At 42.3% G+C, this 16,399-nt stretch overlaps 3 protein-coding genes across 9 annotated transcripts in view; all 3 read left to right on the top strand.

Annotated features, from left to right (window-relative positions):
* Positions 1 to 7,524, top strand: part of LOC114869714 (ryanodine receptor 1-like) — a 36,065-nt gene extending 28,541 nt beyond the window's left edge. For all 7 annotated transcript variants that reach the window (XM_055514342.1, XM_055514344.1, XM_055514347.1 and 4 more), the window contains 18 exons: positions 57 to 161; positions 2,411 to 2,492; positions 2,599 to 3,920; positions 4,007 to 4,089; positions 4,317 to 4,476; positions 4,558 to 4,644; positions 4,735 to 4,995; positions 5,109 to 5,239; positions 5,317 to 5,359; positions 5,438 to 5,571; positions 5,693 to 5,753; positions 5,838 to 5,984; positions 6,069 to 6,203; positions 6,296 to 6,452; positions 6,541 to 6,605; positions 6,685 to 6,785; positions 6,866 to 6,917; positions 7,012 to 7,524. In XM_055514342.1, coding sequence (XP_055370317.1) covers positions 57 to 161; positions 2,411 to 2,492; positions 2,599 to 3,920; positions 4,007 to 4,089; positions 4,317 to 4,476; positions 4,558 to 4,644; positions 4,735 to 4,995; positions 5,109 to 5,239; positions 5,317 to 5,359; positions 5,438 to 5,571; positions 5,693 to 5,753; positions 5,838 to 5,984; positions 6,069 to 6,203; positions 6,296 to 6,452; positions 6,541 to 6,605; positions 6,685 to 6,785; positions 6,866 to 6,917; positions 7,012 to 7,107 — 3,222 coding nt within the window. In that variant the 3' untranslated portion in view covers positions 7,108 to 7,524. The remainder of the gene's footprint in view (positions 1 to 56; positions 162 to 2,410; positions 2,493 to 2,598; positions 3,921 to 4,006; positions 4,090 to 4,316; positions 4,477 to 4,557; positions 4,645 to 4,734; positions 4,996 to 5,108; positions 5,240 to 5,316; positions 5,360 to 5,437; positions 5,572 to 5,692; positions 5,754 to 5,837; positions 5,985 to 6,068; positions 6,204 to 6,295; positions 6,453 to 6,540; positions 6,606 to 6,684; positions 6,786 to 6,865; positions 6,918 to 7,011) is intronic.
* Positions 7,525 to 7,603: 79 nt separating this feature from the next.
* Positions 7,604 to 10,565, top strand: LOC114869568 (uncharacterized). The gene is made up of 4 exons (XM_029173900.3): positions 7,604 to 8,067; positions 8,840 to 9,098; positions 9,192 to 9,412; positions 9,509 to 10,565. Exons 1-4 carry the CDS (start codon positions 8,025 to 8,027, stop codon positions 9,850 to 9,852), a joined length of 867 nt encoding a protein of 288 aa, XP_029029733.1. The 5' UTR covers positions 7,604 to 8,024; the 3' UTR covers positions 9,853 to 10,565.
* Positions 10,566 to 11,527: 962 nt separating this feature from the next.
* Positions 11,528 to 16,304, top strand: sms (spermine synthase). The gene is made up of 11 exons (XM_055514644.1): positions 11,528 to 11,713; positions 12,500 to 12,620; positions 13,425 to 13,512; positions 13,609 to 13,673; positions 13,782 to 13,957; positions 14,083 to 14,239; positions 14,333 to 14,420; positions 14,609 to 14,723; positions 14,815 to 14,894; positions 15,020 to 15,135; positions 15,341 to 16,304. The coding sequence occupies exons 1-11, from the start codon at positions 11,668 to 11,670 to the stop codon at positions 15,369 to 15,371; spliced, it is 1,083 nt and encodes a 360-aa protein (XP_055370619.1). The 5' UTR covers positions 11,528 to 11,667; the 3' UTR covers positions 15,372 to 16,304.
* The last annotated feature ends 95 nt before the right edge of the window (positions 16,305 to 16,399 follow it).

Below are 16,399 nucleotides of genomic sequence, written 5' to 3'. Positions count from 1 at the left end.
AACTTACACTGCGTGGATATAAGCTATAGTCTGTGTAACACAGTTCGTCCCTTCAGGGTCCATGCACTGGCAACCAGCAGTCCCTGGCCCACAGCAGACTGTGGGATGCAATCGTTGGGTTCCTTCATGTTTTTGCCCACATGATGATGAAGTTGGCTCAGGTATGCATATATATCAATACAGATTATTATCCAATATATATATATTTACAAAATACTCTGTTTGTTAAATGAAGCCTGGACAGAGCATTGTCTTTCTACCAAAATATACATAATACATAAATATAAAAGTATGAATTTATGTGAGTAAAGCATGCATTTAACTGTGGAATCAGTTTGTGTCACAACTTTGTGATTTAAACAAAAAGTCAAATGACTCCCTTTCTCTGCAGAGTTATCATCTGTAGCTCACACAGAGGAGACACATCCATTATTTGCTAGTATAACATTTTATCACATTTTCAAGAGTCGACTGTCAGAGATGATCGACTCTTTACACATCAATAAGCTCACACATGACCTGCACCTAAAATGGAATGATCTTGTAAAATGCTTTTAATTGTAATGACTGAATAATTTATTCATTATTTAAACTGTCTTCCACATGGTCAATGCAGGGTAAAGTATGTATCCATTTTATTCACCCATTGATGTGATATTGTGTTCACTAGTTTGTCATTTATTCAGCGTTGGTTTCCCATATCAGGTTGTTTTATACCCACCTGCCTAATAACAATACCTGTTTTTTATGCTCTTATTTATGATTTGTTATACACATAATGGAAAAGGAAATTAAATAGATTAACGGCTTTATTATTTGTCAAAGGTCAGCTAAAAAACAACCATTTTGTATTTTTGCATCATGCCAATGTTGTCCAGCAGAGGGCAGGACTTATAGGGGAAACACTTGAAACTTTAAAATTGAATAGATTTTGTTTTCACTGAATCTGAGGCTGTGACTTTAGTCTTGCATTCACAGTATACTACTTCCTACTGAAGCCCAAAATAAAACAGAGCCCAATACAAATGCCAGAGAAGTCAAATTTGACAAACTGCTTAACTAACCATATGTGATTGTAATTGCAACAGGTACAAACTGTACCTGACAGTGATGTGGAGAATCTCCTCACACTAATTAGATTAAAGTGATGCAATCCTATAATGTAGCATGTTTTTATGAGTATGTCCAACAAATATATTCACCTCGTAGTCTCCCATTCAGCCCTGTAGGCCTATCTGCCAACCCTGTTGACATATATTCCCTATCAGGCCATTTATAGTTTACTGTGAGCTAACATTAGCTATCTAACACAAACAATGGGTGTTTTGTAGCCTCTGGCAGCACAACATACCCATTAAAGCTGGTAACAATTGAAAAGGTCAATAGTAGTCCCTCCATCTGTCTAGCATAAAGCCCTGCATAAGAACCATAGTCAGTGCGTGTTCTATAACTAAGAGAACATACAGGCCATTAATGAAATTCAAGATACAATAGTATATCATTTTACTAAATCATGTTTTGTTAAGCAATAGCTACTAAGTACAACTCCAAGGAATATAGAATTAAAATATTTGTGCTGAATCAAATATTTTATGTCAAAGAAGCAGGTGCTACAAAACGTCCTGAGAGCGGGACTGACTTACCTCCTCGGCTGGATTATACACTTTAATATGAGATTACCTGGTGTTGGGGGGTATAAATTCTAATGCTCCATACACTTGTGTGCACAGATTTAACAGGAGTTACAACTCTGGTGCCCTTTTCATTAATTAACCTGATGCATTTACTCGCGGCATGTTGGTTTGTGGCTTCTGTGTTGCTCTGGATTTAACCCTATCTAAACCAGACTGTGTGCTACGTTTCTGGTACCAAGCAGGGAACAGAGAACCAAGCAGGCAGGTGCACGCAACCAGAACAGTTTATTAAAATGAAACAGCAAAGCAAAGAATAGACAAAACAAGCACAAAGCAGAGCCTGCTGGGTTCCTGTTTCTCTGGATGAAGGAGTAACGGAATGATTAAGCACGTCCTGTAGTGTTTTTTGCAATGAAACCTATAGACGTTTTCATTGGTTGTTGCTGTAAAAGCAAAGTATGTTGTTGTTAAATTCAAACGGCTTTAGCCATTAAACTTCATGCCTGATGATGAAAATTAAATTACTATTTATATTGTAGGTATTGCTTTTTAAATATATGTGGATGTTGGCTAGGCAAGTTCTCAAAATGTATTTGTAAATGTGAAATGTTGCATGAATGTCAGTATTTTCTGTACGTTCACCTCACATTAACACGTAACACTTTTCACTTCCTCAGTGACGGTAGCATCTCTATTTTATGGTAACCTGTAGATTCAGATGATTCAGAATGTGTTGTTATTACTGTTAGATCTTGTCCCTCTTTTTATGATGGCAGGACTCCAGCCAGATCGGTCTGCTGAAGGAGCTTCTTGACTTACAGAAAGACATGGTTGTTATGTTGCTTTCGCTCTTAGAGGGTAAAAGACTTGTTTGTCTGTTTCTTTATTAGAAGTTTTAGTTTCTTCCTGCTCTGTGTTGTTTAAACGGTTCATACATTCCTTTATTCTGCTATTTATTTTTCAGGGAACGTGGTAAATGGCACCATAGCTCGACAGATGGTGGACATGCTGGTGGAGTCCTCCAGCAACGTAGAGATGATCCTCAAGTTCTTTGACATGTTCCTCAAACTCAAAGACATTGTAGCTTCGGATGCGTTCCGTGATTACGTCACTGACCCTCGAGGGCTGATCTCCAAGAAGGACTTTCAGAAAGCCATGGACAGCCAGAAGCAGTACTCCCCCTCTGAGATCCAGTTCCTGTTATCCTGCTCGGAGGCAGATGAGAACGACATGATCAACTATGAGGAATTCGCCAGTCGCTTCCAGGAACCCGCCAAGGACATTGGCTTCAACATCGCCGTGCTGCTGACCAACCTGTCTGAACACGTCCCCCATGACACCAGGCTGCAGAACTTCCTAGGACAGGCAGAGAGCGTGCTGAATTACTTCCGCCCCTTCCTGGGCCGTATTGAAATAATGGGGGCCAGCCGAAAGATTGAGCGTATCTACTTTGAAATCAGCGAAGTGAACCGCCGACAGTGGGAGATGCCGCAGGTCCGCGAGTCCAAACGCCAGTTTATCTTCGATGTCGTCAATGAAGGCGGCGAATCAGAAAAGATGGAAATGTTTGTCAACTTCTGTGAGGACACCATCTTTGAGATGAACATAGCCTCTCAGATTTCAGAGCAGGAGGAAGAGGAGAAGGGGGAGGAAGATGATGAAGGAGATGAAGGTGGAGGAGAGGGAGGTGCGGGAGGGGGAGGAAATGGGGGAAGTGATGAAGACGCCAATGGAGACGAAGGCCAGCCTGAGTCAAGCTCTGCCTTCGCTGACTTTATAAACAGCATGCTAAGCTTCCTCAACATCTTCACCTTCCGTAACCTGCGCAGGCAGTATCGCAGAGTAAGAAAGATGACCTTCAAGGAGATCGTCGTGGCTTTGTCCACTTTCCTCTGGACCATACTAATGAGTATACTGCATTTCATTTACAATGTGTGCAAAGGCTTTTTTATGATCATCTGGCAAACACTGTTCGGCGGTGGCTTAGTGGAGGGCGCTAAAAATATCACAGTGACTGAGATTTTAGCCAGCATGCCAGATCCCACACAGGACGATGTGCATGGAGACGGACCCGGGGAACCCAGGACCGGGGAGGAGCAGGACACGGGAGGGGCAGCAGACACAGGAGAGACTGGGAGTGGAGAGGAAGAGGAGGAGGATACGCAGGAGAAGGAGGGAGGGAGGCTACCAGGTATGGATGCTCCAGGTGGACTTGGAGACATGGGTGTTGAGGCACCAGTGGAACCTCCAACCCCTGAAGGAACTCCCATAACAAAGAGGAAAATGGTGAGATTTCAGTCTAGCTCTTCTGTTGACAACGCATTACCTGTAAATGCCAAGAGGTTTTGATGAATGTGTTTGACTCGTTAAAGCCACCTGAAGAGAGTGATGCTTGCCAGAAACCACCCGAACCTGTTCCTGTAGAGGAACCGCCTCCAGAGCCCGAAAAGGCTGAGTAAGAAGCATCAAAACGCTCCCAAAATATCTCTTATGTATAAAACAGAATCCACTCTGTCCTACAAAATCAGCATTACATAACGTTTGTGCTGATGTTTGGTCTTTCTGTAGAGGATATACGTAGACACATGGAAATTAAAGCTACACATGTGCAGCACTGAGAGCATCGGTGTGAAATAACATTGGTGTTGATGTAATGAGAACAATACTGCTTTTGATTTTCAGCGTTGAGACTGGAGAGAAAGCAGAGAAAGAATCCCAGAGCAAGGACAGCAAACAGCAGGAAGAACCAAAGAAATCTGCGGCTAAAAAGGAAAAGAAACTGAAGAGAGACGGAGGCTTTCAAATCTGGACTGAACTGGAAACTCAGAGGAACAAGTTTATGGTGAATGGTGGTTGTTTCGGAATCCTTTAGCTTTCACTCAGCGGTCCTCACAGTATTAACAGAGTCATCCCTCCTTTGCAGAATTACCTCTCCAGGAACTTTTACAACCTGCGCTTCTTGGCTCTGTTCCTCGCATTTGCCCTGAACTTTATTCTGCTCTTTTACCGGGTAAAGTTTGTACTTTTTCTTTTGAGCGATTGTGTTTCACGCAACTAAGCTGCGCATCTAACCGCAGCGCACTGGCTCTGCCTCCATCAGGTGTCTGAAATCCCACCTGAGGGCGAGGACATGGAAGGGTCTGGAGACGAGCTTTTCGAAGGCTCTGGGTGGTTTGAAGGTTCAGGAGATGAAGCTGAGGGATCTGGGATGATGGAAGGAGGGGATGAGGATGAGGAAGATGTGCCAGTTTATTTCTATTTAGAGGAGAGCACTGGCTACATGCAGCCCACATTGTCCTTCCTTGCCATCCTGCACACCGTTATCTCATTCATCTGCATCATTGGCTACAACTGCCTTAAGGTATTTGGACACAGAGTAAAGAAAAGTGACTGGTCAGATTATAAAAAGCTATTCATGTATTTCACTGAATGATGTTGAGTTAAAATACATCTGTTTTAAAATTGTTCCCTCAGATTCCGTTGGTGATCTTCAAAAGGGAGAAGGAACTTGCAAGAAAGCTGGAGTTTGATGGTCTGTACATCACAGAGCAGCCTGAGGACGACGACATCAAAGGCCAGTGGGACCGACTGGTCCTCAATACGCCGTACGTAGAGAAGGAATCACTGGCTAGTCACACAAAACTACAGCTGTACTTCATTTCCCTTTTGTGTTCTTTCCCAGCTCTTTCCCAAACAACTACTGGGATAAATTTGTCAAAAGAAAGGTGGGTTGTTTTTGATATTGGTGGTTTTAAACTGGCCTCTGTGGAGCCAATAGTGTAACATCCTATGTCTTTTTTCAGGTTCTGGATAAGTACGGAGACATTTATGGTAGAGAACGAATTGCTGAACTCCTGGGCGTGGACCTAGCTTCTCTCGATGTGAGTCAGCAGCACGAGAAGAGACAAGGGGAACCAGACAACTCTACGTTTGCTTGGTACCGTATGCTGCAAGATGAACGTCTTAAACTAGCAACATAGATAAACACAAAAGTCTATTATTGCTGACTGAAACATCTTTTAAATGCATCATCGCCAACCAGTTTTGTCTCTTTTCAGGGTGACGTCCATGGACCTCAAATACCAAGTGTGGAAGTTTGGTGTTGTGTTCACAGATGGCGTAAGCAAACTACACTATGTCCATGTATATGTGACTATCTCGGCCTGAGTAAAGTGAAATAAGGTCCTCGTCATCTTTTTACAGACCTTCCTTTACCTCTGCTGGTACCTGATAATGTCTTTGCTCGGCCATTACAACAACTTCTTCTTCGCCTGCCACTTGCTGGACATCGCCATGGGCGTCAAGACGCTGCGCACCATCCTGTCCTCAGTCACACACAACGGCAAACAGGTCGGTGTAGAATAAAACTCACCGCTCTCTACTCAGCGTCTGCCCGTGTGTTCTCACCGCTTCCCCCTTTTCTGTCGACACCAGCTCATGATGACAGTGGGCTTGTTGGCTGTGGTGGTTTACCTCTACACTGTGGTCGCCTTCAATTTCTTCCGCAAGTTTTACAACAAGAGTGAGGACGAAGATGAACCCGATATGAAATGCGACGACATGATGACAGTAAGTCGGTGACAGAGTGAATCCGGTGTCCTCTGATACAGTGCTTCCATGTGTGCGGCCGCTCCCACGTGTCTCTTTCCTCTACTCCCCAGTGCTACCTGTTCCACATGTACGTGGGCGTGCGCGCCGGTGGAGGCATCGGGGACGAGATCGAGGATCCTGCTGGAGATGAATACGAGCTTTATCGAGTGGTCTTTGATATAACCTTCTTCTTCTTCGTCATTGTCATTCTGCTGGCTATTATTCAAGGTACAACCCGAGACACGGGAATAAAAGCTTTAATTTTCACCTTGTCACCTTTGAAAATGATATTAATGTTACTATTTAAACACTTTAGGCCTGATTATTGACGCCTTTGGAGAACTCAGAGACCAACAAGAGCAGGTCAAGGAAGACATGGAGGTAAAACACTACAAATAGACACTTATAGCCTAAGATAGGTGCAACATGGCTTTAATGCTTTCTACTGATCCTTACGCAGACAAAATGCTTCATATGCGGCATTGGAAGTGATTACTTTGACACAACACCACACGGATTTGAGACCCACACTTTTGATGAACACAACTTGGCTAATTACATGTAAGTACCCCTTGTCTGTTTCACTGTGTCTGCCTGTGATAAAACATATGAGTGGAAATACTCACATCTGCACTTCTTAGGTTTTTCCTAATGTACCTAATCAACAAAGACGAGACAGAGCACACGGGACAGGTCAGTTTGAATAGTTTTAGTGTTATTGCTTTATGTCTGGGATTCTAACTAATAGCTGTCTTCATGTCTCTTGCTGTGTCCTCTTCTGCTCTAGGAGTCCTATGTGTGGAAGATGTACCAGGAGCGCTGCTGGGACTTCTTCCCTGCCGGAGACTGTTTCCGGAAGCAATATGAGGATCAGCTTTCCTAGTCAACATTTACTTCATGTTCATCATTCCTGACAGCACTCGCAACGAAAAGAGCTTCACGAGCATCAACACAAACATTGGTGTCCTCCAAGCCGAGAATTCTTTGTTTTTGGTTTGTTTTTTTGCAACAGTACAGTCTTTCTTGAATTGCTGAGTAAAGAAAGATCTTTTTTTAAATGCAGTTTTTAGTTTTTGGTTTAACTTTGTGTAATCTTTGAGTAAAGATAAGTTAAAGCAGAGCTAAAGCACTTTTTATGTGAGAACGTTATGTGCCTTTGGAACATAAGTAGCTTCTATTAGGACATGTTGTGCATTACATAACAGGATGTTATGCATATACTGTACATCTACTATACATATACAGTATATATACAGTATGTTTATATATATATATATATATATATATATATATATATATATATATATATATATATATATATATATATATATATATATATATATATATATATATATATATATATATATATATATATATATATATATATATATATATGTTTGATTTCAATAATTGCATTCATTATTCATAAATTAAAAAACACTCCTAAAATTTGAATCCACTTTTAATACTTTCTGGTTACATTTTAAAAATTATATATTGATGTGATAAAATGAAGAATACAGCTAGACCATAACTTAAAGTTCTGCTTAACTGACAATAAATAAAAACATGTATATAAACATTTGGCCATGCTGATTATTATACAAGTTATTACTAATGCGGTTTGCGTGTAACGTGCCATCACAGCCCATTTTCATACCAAGTTGTTGAACTGAACCCAGCTGAAAGGGGATTAAGGCTGAGCATTAAAACTCACATTGAGCCTCATGTGCTTTTCTGTCATCCGTCCTGCAACATTCCTCTCGGAGCGAGTCGCACTGGGATACGTGGACGGTAAACATGAGCGCCTTGGGGATCCACCATGGGATGCTCAGGCTGTATGGTGAGCTACGCCTTTACTTCACGGTCTATTTGAAATGTTCATTACAGCTGTGGTACATTAGAAAAGCTTCTTTAGGTTTTGAATGTTTAAAGAGTCTTGCAGCTATTCATATTTTTCATATCAGAACATTGTATAATTTTAATTAAACCATGCAATAAAAGGGTGATAATTATAAATGATGTTATGATGATGTTATTTTGATGTTATTTTTTTATCCTATTATTGGTATTAATGTTTTTGTGGAATTCAAAAAGCCTTTCTCCAAATGATATTCATGTGTTCATGTTCATGTTGCAGACAAATAATCACAATATATATAAAATAATATTTATTATCAACCAAAATCAATATTGTGAAGTGATTTGAAGCCAGAAGCCACAGACTGTCGCTCTGATGAAAAATGAGTTTTAACTTTAATCTGATGATGAAGGTGTTTGTCGGCAGAGGCTCATATTTTTTCATGCGTGTATATGTAGATGCTGATGTTTGCGTGTTATGCTACAGAACATCATGTGAACCCTGATCAACATCCTGTGATTGGTTGAGCCCCGCGTCCTCCAACCATGTGACTGTCTCTGATCTGTGGATGACAGAGCATTTGTGATTTAGTTCAGCCGTGTTCTACTCCCACTGCGATCATGATTACCCCACCATGCTGAGTCGTCAGTAAGCCTCTGGCGCTGTAGTCATGCTCAGAGTTGTTTACTAAAGCAGAATTAATCCAAAAATTACTATTATTCCAACAATTTTTTCCATTCTGCCTCCGTCACAGGTGGATTTATTTTCAAGCAGTGGAGGAAGAGGTTTCTGCTCCTCACAGCCGAGGGCAGTCTCCTCGTCTGCCATGACGCGTCATCGCCCCCGGTGCAGATGGTGTCGATGCAGAGCGGTTGTGAGGCAATAGTGGAGGGCAAGGAGATCCTGGACCTGCCCAGGTTGCCCTCCGGTGGGTGCAGGGACTGCTGCTTCGCTCTCATCCTCTCCCAGAATAAATATCTGCTGTTGATGGCTGAGACCCCTGCAGACTGCAGGTCTGACTGCTTTACTGTTCGCACCATTCCTGTCACATTGTTTTTTTTTTGACATGCACATGTGGAGGCATTTCTTTCTTCATCACATTCCAGCCAGTGGCTCGCTGTGCTGAGGAAAGTCAAACAGGCGAATCTCCCGCAGCAGAGCTACTCTCTGCCTGTGAGTTCCTGCAAGCGGCACCAGGTGCCACCCTGCATCACTCTGCACGACCTGGTGCCAGAGCAAATCCTGGACAAAGACCCGCCGACTCCGCCCGTCAGCAGCACAGAGGCGTCGTCACCACCTGTAACCTGTGCTTCCCCCAGAACAAAAGGCGAGTGCCCCGGAACAGAGCGGCCGGTTTGCCTGTATTTGTCTGACACGTGGCGATGGCTTCATAAAATCATATGTTTTCCTCTCACATGAACAGGCAGGAGTTCTCCCAGCACAAAATATTACAAAGGCGGCACTCATTCGGTATCCTGCCTGCGTCACGGCACCATCAGCGATGCCCAAGCAGTGCGGGCCGTGTATCTGCTGATGGGAGGGGCGGCCGCTTCATCCGCCATGGGCTACCTCGGCGCATGCTCGCCCTCTAATCTGGAGGCCAAAGCCCCCGACCTGCCAATCAACGCAGATTTCTCCGGCATGAGCCAGGCTGGAGGCTACCAAGTCAGCAGCCCTGCCCTCGACTCGCCCCACTTCAACAGCTTTGACTTTGAAATGGCAGACTCTGATTTTGATGCTTTTGATTGTGGCGGGTTTACGTTCTAACGCCGCGCGCTTTACTTTGATGTCCGTTCTTTTCTTAGTGTAGGTTCTAACTAAGTAATCTATTATCATATATGAGACATAATGAGCCTAAATGAGACAGCAGTAATTATGTAATAGTCACGGGATCGGCATTGACTGATTTTATTATATCAGTTTTATTTAGTAACGTTTTCAGTGATTGACTTTAAGTTTTTTCACAAAATAATTTTACACAAGGATCTTTCAGTTTCAAGTTGTGACCATGTAATTCTAAATCATTTAATATGAACTGTAACGTCTTTGTTGTGATGTTGATACTGTGATAAATGCATTTGGTGTCTTGTCTTGTTTGTCTATTGTTTAAACCATTTTTCATGGTTGTCAATGTGCATGAATCTGTTTGGATTCATGATTCATGGTTTCATTTCTGTATTTCTGTATGTGGTTTCTGTCACCTTTTGTCCCTTCATTAATAAATGTAGATGGTATTGTCTCCACATTAAATGTTGATCTATACTCACTTTATCTAAATTTACCTTTGACTGTTTGTGATGTGTTTTTTTAAGTAAATAGCCAACATTTCAGTGGCTGAGATAATTAAATTTGACTAAATGGAAACACAATAAGTCTAATGGTAATAAAACAAAAACACTAATGACTTAGTGGTAATCTTTCATTAATTAATGTAGTAATTCATTTGATTGCTATATTAATAAATCTGCATATCTTGTGATTTGATCTTATTGTTCATTTACTTGTTATGATGCGACATGAGTAAACATAAACCTGCAGCAATGCTCACCTTCACCTCAACTCCATGTGCAGCGAAAGTCTGTTAATCACACGCATAACATCTGATTTTTAGGGGATGATGCCCTGATTTTTAATAACACACTCAAGTATTATGGCGTTCTCCAGTTTGACAGTGAATTATAGCGTAAAATGATAAACACAAGCATGTGAACAAGACAATATGTCAAGTAGGATCATTTAGGAGTGACCCAGAATGGATTATGACTGTTATGACACCAATCATCTGTTTACAACACACTTTTTGTAATCATTGGAATATTATCGTAACCCTGTGTTTATTATGGTAACCATGATTATAAAGCTCCCTTAAACATTGACATTGACTCAAAGAGGAGCAGTTGTCATAGTAAAAACGTTGCTTTTCCACATAATGACACATCCACAGCAGGAAGCAGCTGCAACTCCACTTGCTAAACTGCTTGGTTGAACAAAATACCAGGTGAAAATTGCTACACATGCAACAACACCAGTCCTTATAATTACATCCAGACTTCCCCGTCTCTCTTATCTAACGTGCTCAAGCACAACCTGTCACCCTCAGGAATCTGCCTGGAAACCTGTGCATCACCGAGACAATACACCCGCAGCAGAAACCCCTCAGCTGTCGATATAATGATGGCGTTGACTTGCTGAGTGTTCACAATCAATCAGTGTGGAACCTGTGACTCCTGTGACCTTTGCGTGCGCGCTGCAATCATCCAGACTGCAGCTCAGTGTGTTACGACGTCCTATCAGCCGCCACTGCAGCAAAGAACCAGTAGCTGCTCCGTAGGTTGATCACAAGCACGTTACTAAACCTGCTGGCTCGACCCAGTCGCCGTCCAGCAGCATTAGCGTCAGCGCCGCGGGCGCCGCACCGCGCGCCGCTCCGCTCCGCTGCCGCACCGAGGCCACGCCCCGTTTTGGCAGGCGTGACCGGTCAGAGAGAGGCAGCAGCGGCGGTAGCAGGGCCCTCCCTCTGTCTGTGCAGATAAAGATTCCCAGCCTGCCTGTCCCAGGCATGGATGACGGTTGCTCCCAGCCATGGCTCTGCGACATTACACTCTCGACTTCAGTCTCTCCGCGGCAGGTAAGACGCGGCGCAGGTGGCGCACGCGGGACCCGCGTGCCGCATCGGGGGGGGGCGCACGCTAGCTAGCAGCGTAGCCGGCTAATGCGGAGCTGCTAGTGTGTCCCTGTCCTTCAAAACAGTCGCGGTGCATCGATTGGGACGCGACCTGGCGGAGGACTGCACGTGAATGCGAATGAACGGATGTTTTGACACGTTTGGTTTCACGGCGTAACGTTGATGCAGGTGGAATGTTTCCTGTAATTGTCATTTAGGTGCTTGAGCGGTGTTAAATGTGGCCGCATCGCCTGGCGTTCCCACTGCTCTAGACAACGGCAACATACGGCTGTTGCTAACAATGCGAGAAGCACATGAACGCTCCGGTGTCGCACCGGAAGTGTCGCCTAATGGCCATTTTTGTAGTTTTTGAGCCCAGAGGGCAATGAAGACTAATAACGGGCTTTGATAATAATACCCAGTTTTTATAGCCTCCTCAGACGAGCAATAATGTGTCTGTCTTTAAAAAGCAGAAATGTTACAAAGTGTGTCTCTAGATTATAAAGTGTATGGTCTCATTTATTGTCACGTAATAAATTCATAACAAATGGACTACAAATCTCTAAAGTCACATTGAACGTCTGAAATAGTGATGGAAAATATTGATGCTGCTTTCAGTTAACCATAGTTAATTATTCACTACTTGCTTACTTTCACCTTCATTCATTTATGATGTTTCTGGTGAATTTGTAACATTCCATCATCTGTTAGAATATTTGTTTTATTGTTATTGTTTGTTTATTTTTGCAGTTGACCCCGCTACAGCAGTTCCCGACCTACTGTCCATATTCCATGAACAGGAAATGACAGAGACTGTCCATGATACAGATGGTCATGGATACCTCGCTACTCTTGTAGGCAAGAACGGCCGGTAGGTTTTGTTTTTTTTCTGTATCTTAAAACATCACACTTATATTTTAATGCAGGAGTTGGTTTGAGAAACTCTAAACTCTAACAAAAACTGACTGAGTCAACTCTAATAATTTCTTATCGATCAAATCTCTAGCTGAACTATGATTCACATATATCAAAAGAAACTTGTGTATAGTCTGGTGTCCTCCCTCTTGGAAGAGTCACATGTTTGTTCCACCGTAGGGCAATCAACAACCAAGCTGGCAGTCTGACAGCAGAAACAAACACACCTATCAAGCAGGATTGCTGAATGACAACATATTTCACCTCACATGGGTGAAACAGCGTCCATTCTGTTGTTTAAACGCAACTTGATGATCAGCAGTCTTTTAAATACAACCTATTAATTTAACTTCCTCAAGCCAAACCAGTTCCCACAACATGTTTTTAATTTAGCATTTATCAATGAGCCCTTTATATATCAATTGTAACATAGGTCTGGTTCACATTTTTTACACTGTCCAAACTCCTGTCAGTCTGGCTCAGGGGCTCATTTATATATATGCCTGCTACATGGTTGGTTTTACCACTTCATAATCTAGACTCTGGTCTGAGGACAAACTACTGAACACTCCCTGCAATTAACCCCTTTTATTTGCATTGCAACAAAAGCAGTAGTACACCCTTAGGACATTTGAAATAAATGCAAGACGTGTATAAAAAAATCTGAATTGTACATTGTAGCTGTGGCTACAATCTATTAGCAATGAAGACAGTTTGTGCTTTGTGTTAAACTGCTAATTTTCACCACTTTGTTTTGCAGACTTGTGATTTTGCGTGTGCACACTCATGGGCTAGTCACCATTGATCTGCAGTGTTATGAACAGGACAACATTTCACAACTAGACAATGTAAGTGATGGAAAAAAACTGGAGCACTAGCGGATTATCCCACTAGAATTTGGTGTGAACTTGTGTGGCATTCAGGCTTTGTTGTTTCTCCAACAGCTTTTAAATGCACTGGAAAAGAAGCTCAAAGCGCTCTTGAATGGCAATATTACAAGAATTAAACGGTGAGTTTACAGTTATGAGAGTTGACGTGTGTGTGCGGGCACGTGTGATTCTGCTCGTATGTTGCAGTAACGCTGAGTTGTTCAGTTGCTCATCTTTGTCTCCCACAGACTCCCAGCACTCATCAGAGGAGCAAAAGTTGACCGATACTGGCCGACAGCTGATGGCAGACTGATTGAGTATGACATTGACCGGGTGGTGTATGAAGCGGACTCTGCATACCAAAACATAAAAATATTGCACTCGCAGCAGTTTGGAAATATTCTAGTACTCAATGGAGATGTTAGTAAGTATATACAGTACAACATGGCACTGTATCACATGACCGATACATGCAAGATACAGTCATTTTGGCTTAGGTTAAATTAGAGTCAGTTGTTGAGTGTGTTACTTCTTTAACTTGTTTTGCAGACTTGGCAGAGAGTGATTTGGCTTATACTCAAGCCATCATGGGCAGTGGGAACGTGAGTTATGCTGGAAAAGAGGTGCTGATATTAGGAGGCGGTGATGGTGGCATCCTCGCTGAGGTGGTCAAGCAAAAGCCAAAGATGATCACAATGGTGGAAATATCCTTCTTGTGAGATGTGATAACTCTCGTGCCCTCTTCAAATGCTTAAGTAATATAAAAACAGATGGTGTTTCCATAACAACATTCGTACATTGACCAGAAGGTGATAGACGGATGCAAAGTGCACATGAGAAAAACTTGTGGCAATATCCTGGACAACCTGAAGGGAGACTGTTACCAAGTAAGTAAAGAATAAATACTTACCTGGATTAATGGCAAGTGATCATGGGTAATTCATTTCATATGACATGTTAATAACTGTCTCTAAGCTTTCAGACTATGCAACATAATGACATGATTACAATAGATACCAAATAACTAATATTGAACATTAAGAGGGAAGTTGAGTGGATTGTCCTTGTCTCACAGATACTAGTAGAGGACTGTGTCCCTGTGCTGAAGAAGTATGTCGAGAAAGGAAAGATGTTCGATTACGTAATTAATGACCTCACTGCAATCCCAATATCCACAGAGCCAGAAGAAGGTTTCTCCTATTTACTTACTGCCTGTCAGCATATTATTAGTGTCTGGTGGCGCATAACTGTTGCTGAACCGATTTCTGAACCTGTTTCTAGACACAATGTGGGAGTTCCTGCGTCTCATCTTAGATCTGTCTATAAAAGTCTTGCACCCCAGTGGAAAATATTTCACACAGGTGAGTCTCGTCAAACATAAATATTTTTATGGGACTTCAACAAAAGGAGTACTCAGTTGTCATTACGTCGTGGTTGTCTGTGGAAGAAAGCATGACCTGGAGTCTGTGTTTTTTCTTCCCACCAGGGCAACAGCGTGAACCTGACTGAGGCACTGACTTTGTATGAAGAACAGCTGGGAAAGCTCTCATGTCCTGTGGACTTCTCCAAAGAGGTGGTGTGTGTGCCCTCCTACCTGGAGCTGTATCCTTTCATCAGCGCAGAGCTTTTCAGTATAGGAACATTACAGCTGTTCTGTTGTGTAGCACATGATAGAGCACAGATGATGCAGTGGTTCAAAATACGACATACTGTACAGTAGTTGGTGACTCTGTGTAACTAATGCAAACCAGCAGCATGTGCTTTTGTAGTGTCATTGTCTTTCTACAGTCCTTAACTGTGCTGTCAGATGGGTGTTTTACACCATATGGAAGAAGTAAAAGCCTCCAGCTCGGTGTGCTTGAATCCTCAGCAGCTGGAATGTGAATGCTCCTCCTGTTTCTGCTGCAGCCTTCAAGGTGTGTTCAAACTGAAGGTAGCATGCAAATTAGCGGAAGCACAAACGTCCTGTACTTTCCCTTCAAAGTACAATCAGCCCTGTAGTCTGGTTTTAAAGTGCACCTGTTCCTTATACGTAGCTAGTGACTGACTACAGCTTACGTCTGCGCTGTAGTTAGTGGAGCTCATGAGAGCAATTTGAAATTAAATGAAACTTGCTTTCAGTGTGAACACACCTCACAGTTGCAGCGTTTTACTCTCTACACCTCATTATGCTCCTCCTGTTCCTTTTTTTGTTTTTAGTTTCGTTTTACAATTTATGCTACAACTTGTATGCTTGTGTTGTATGATTTTTTTTTTTTTTGTTGCTTGACTGATGTGGAATGTGCGTTTTGATGTTCTCAGATGTTCGAACACTGATTTGATGCACTGATGATGTGCAGTAGCCTCAAGACAGAAGTGTGTTTTGTTGTTTTTATTCCTGGGTCGTGAGCTCAACATTGTGCTAGGCTGGAGCGTGGGCTCAGCTCTTTTGTTACTGGCAAATGTGATTTGATTCTTTCAGGTTGTACCAAGGCAATGTGATCTTGCCCTGTGAGACTAAATGTGTTTTAAAAGGGAAACCGTTCCACCACATTGACAGCTTATGCTTTTTTATGTGCTGTTTTATTAGCACCTTGGTTTCTCCTGATTTATATTTAAAACTTTTTGGGCATGTAAAGGACAGTGAATGTAGCTTGCATATACCGTGCAGAACACGTTTGCATGGGATGGGGCTCCCTTACGTTTATTTATTCAATATAAGTTCACCAAATGCTGTTCTGTCCCACTTGAGATGATTGTGAGCATATTCAATAAAAACTGTTTTAGGAGAACATGTGTTTAGTTTTTAGTAGAATAAATGTATGGCTGGATAGAAATATCAAGAGTGAGCAGGAAAACACTGGGGTAAAACACACATTTGAATATA

This window comes from Betta splendens, chromosome 14 (assembly GCF_900634795.4).
Source record: "Betta splendens chromosome 14, fBetSpl5.4, whole genome shotgun sequence".
NCBI lineage: Eukaryota > Metazoa > Chordata > Actinopteri > Anabantiformes > Osphronemidae > Betta > Betta splendens.
Note: the sequence above shows the minus strand (reverse complement) of the source record. Positions and strands in the feature narration are given on the sequence as shown.

Bases quoted from the DNA above. Each gene is read 5' to 3' on its own strand.
- LOC114869568 (XM_029173900.3), top strand. From the start codon at position 8,025: ATGAGCGCCTTGGGGATCCACCATGGGATGCTCAGGCTGTATG. The intron at 8,068-8,839 runs GTGAGCTACGCC...CCTCCGTCACAG, and splicing joins TGGGATGCTCAGGCTGTATG to GTGGATTTATTTTCAAGCAG. The intron at 9,099-9,191 runs GTCTGACTGCTT...ATCACATTCCAG, and splicing joins GAGACCCCTGCAGACTGCAG to CCAGTGGCTCGCTGTGCTGA.
- sms (XM_055514644.1), top strand. From the start codon at position 11,668: ATGGCTCTGCGACATTACACTCTCGACTTCAGTCTCTCCGCGGCAG. The intron at 14,421-14,608 runs GTAAGTAAAGAA...CTTGTCTCACAG, and splicing joins TGAAGGGAGACTGTTACCAA to ATACTAGTAGAGGACTGTGT. The intron at 14,724-14,814 runs GTTTCTCCTATT...ACCTGTTTCTAG, and splicing joins ATCCACAGAGCCAGAAGAAG to ACACAATGTGGGAGTTCCTG.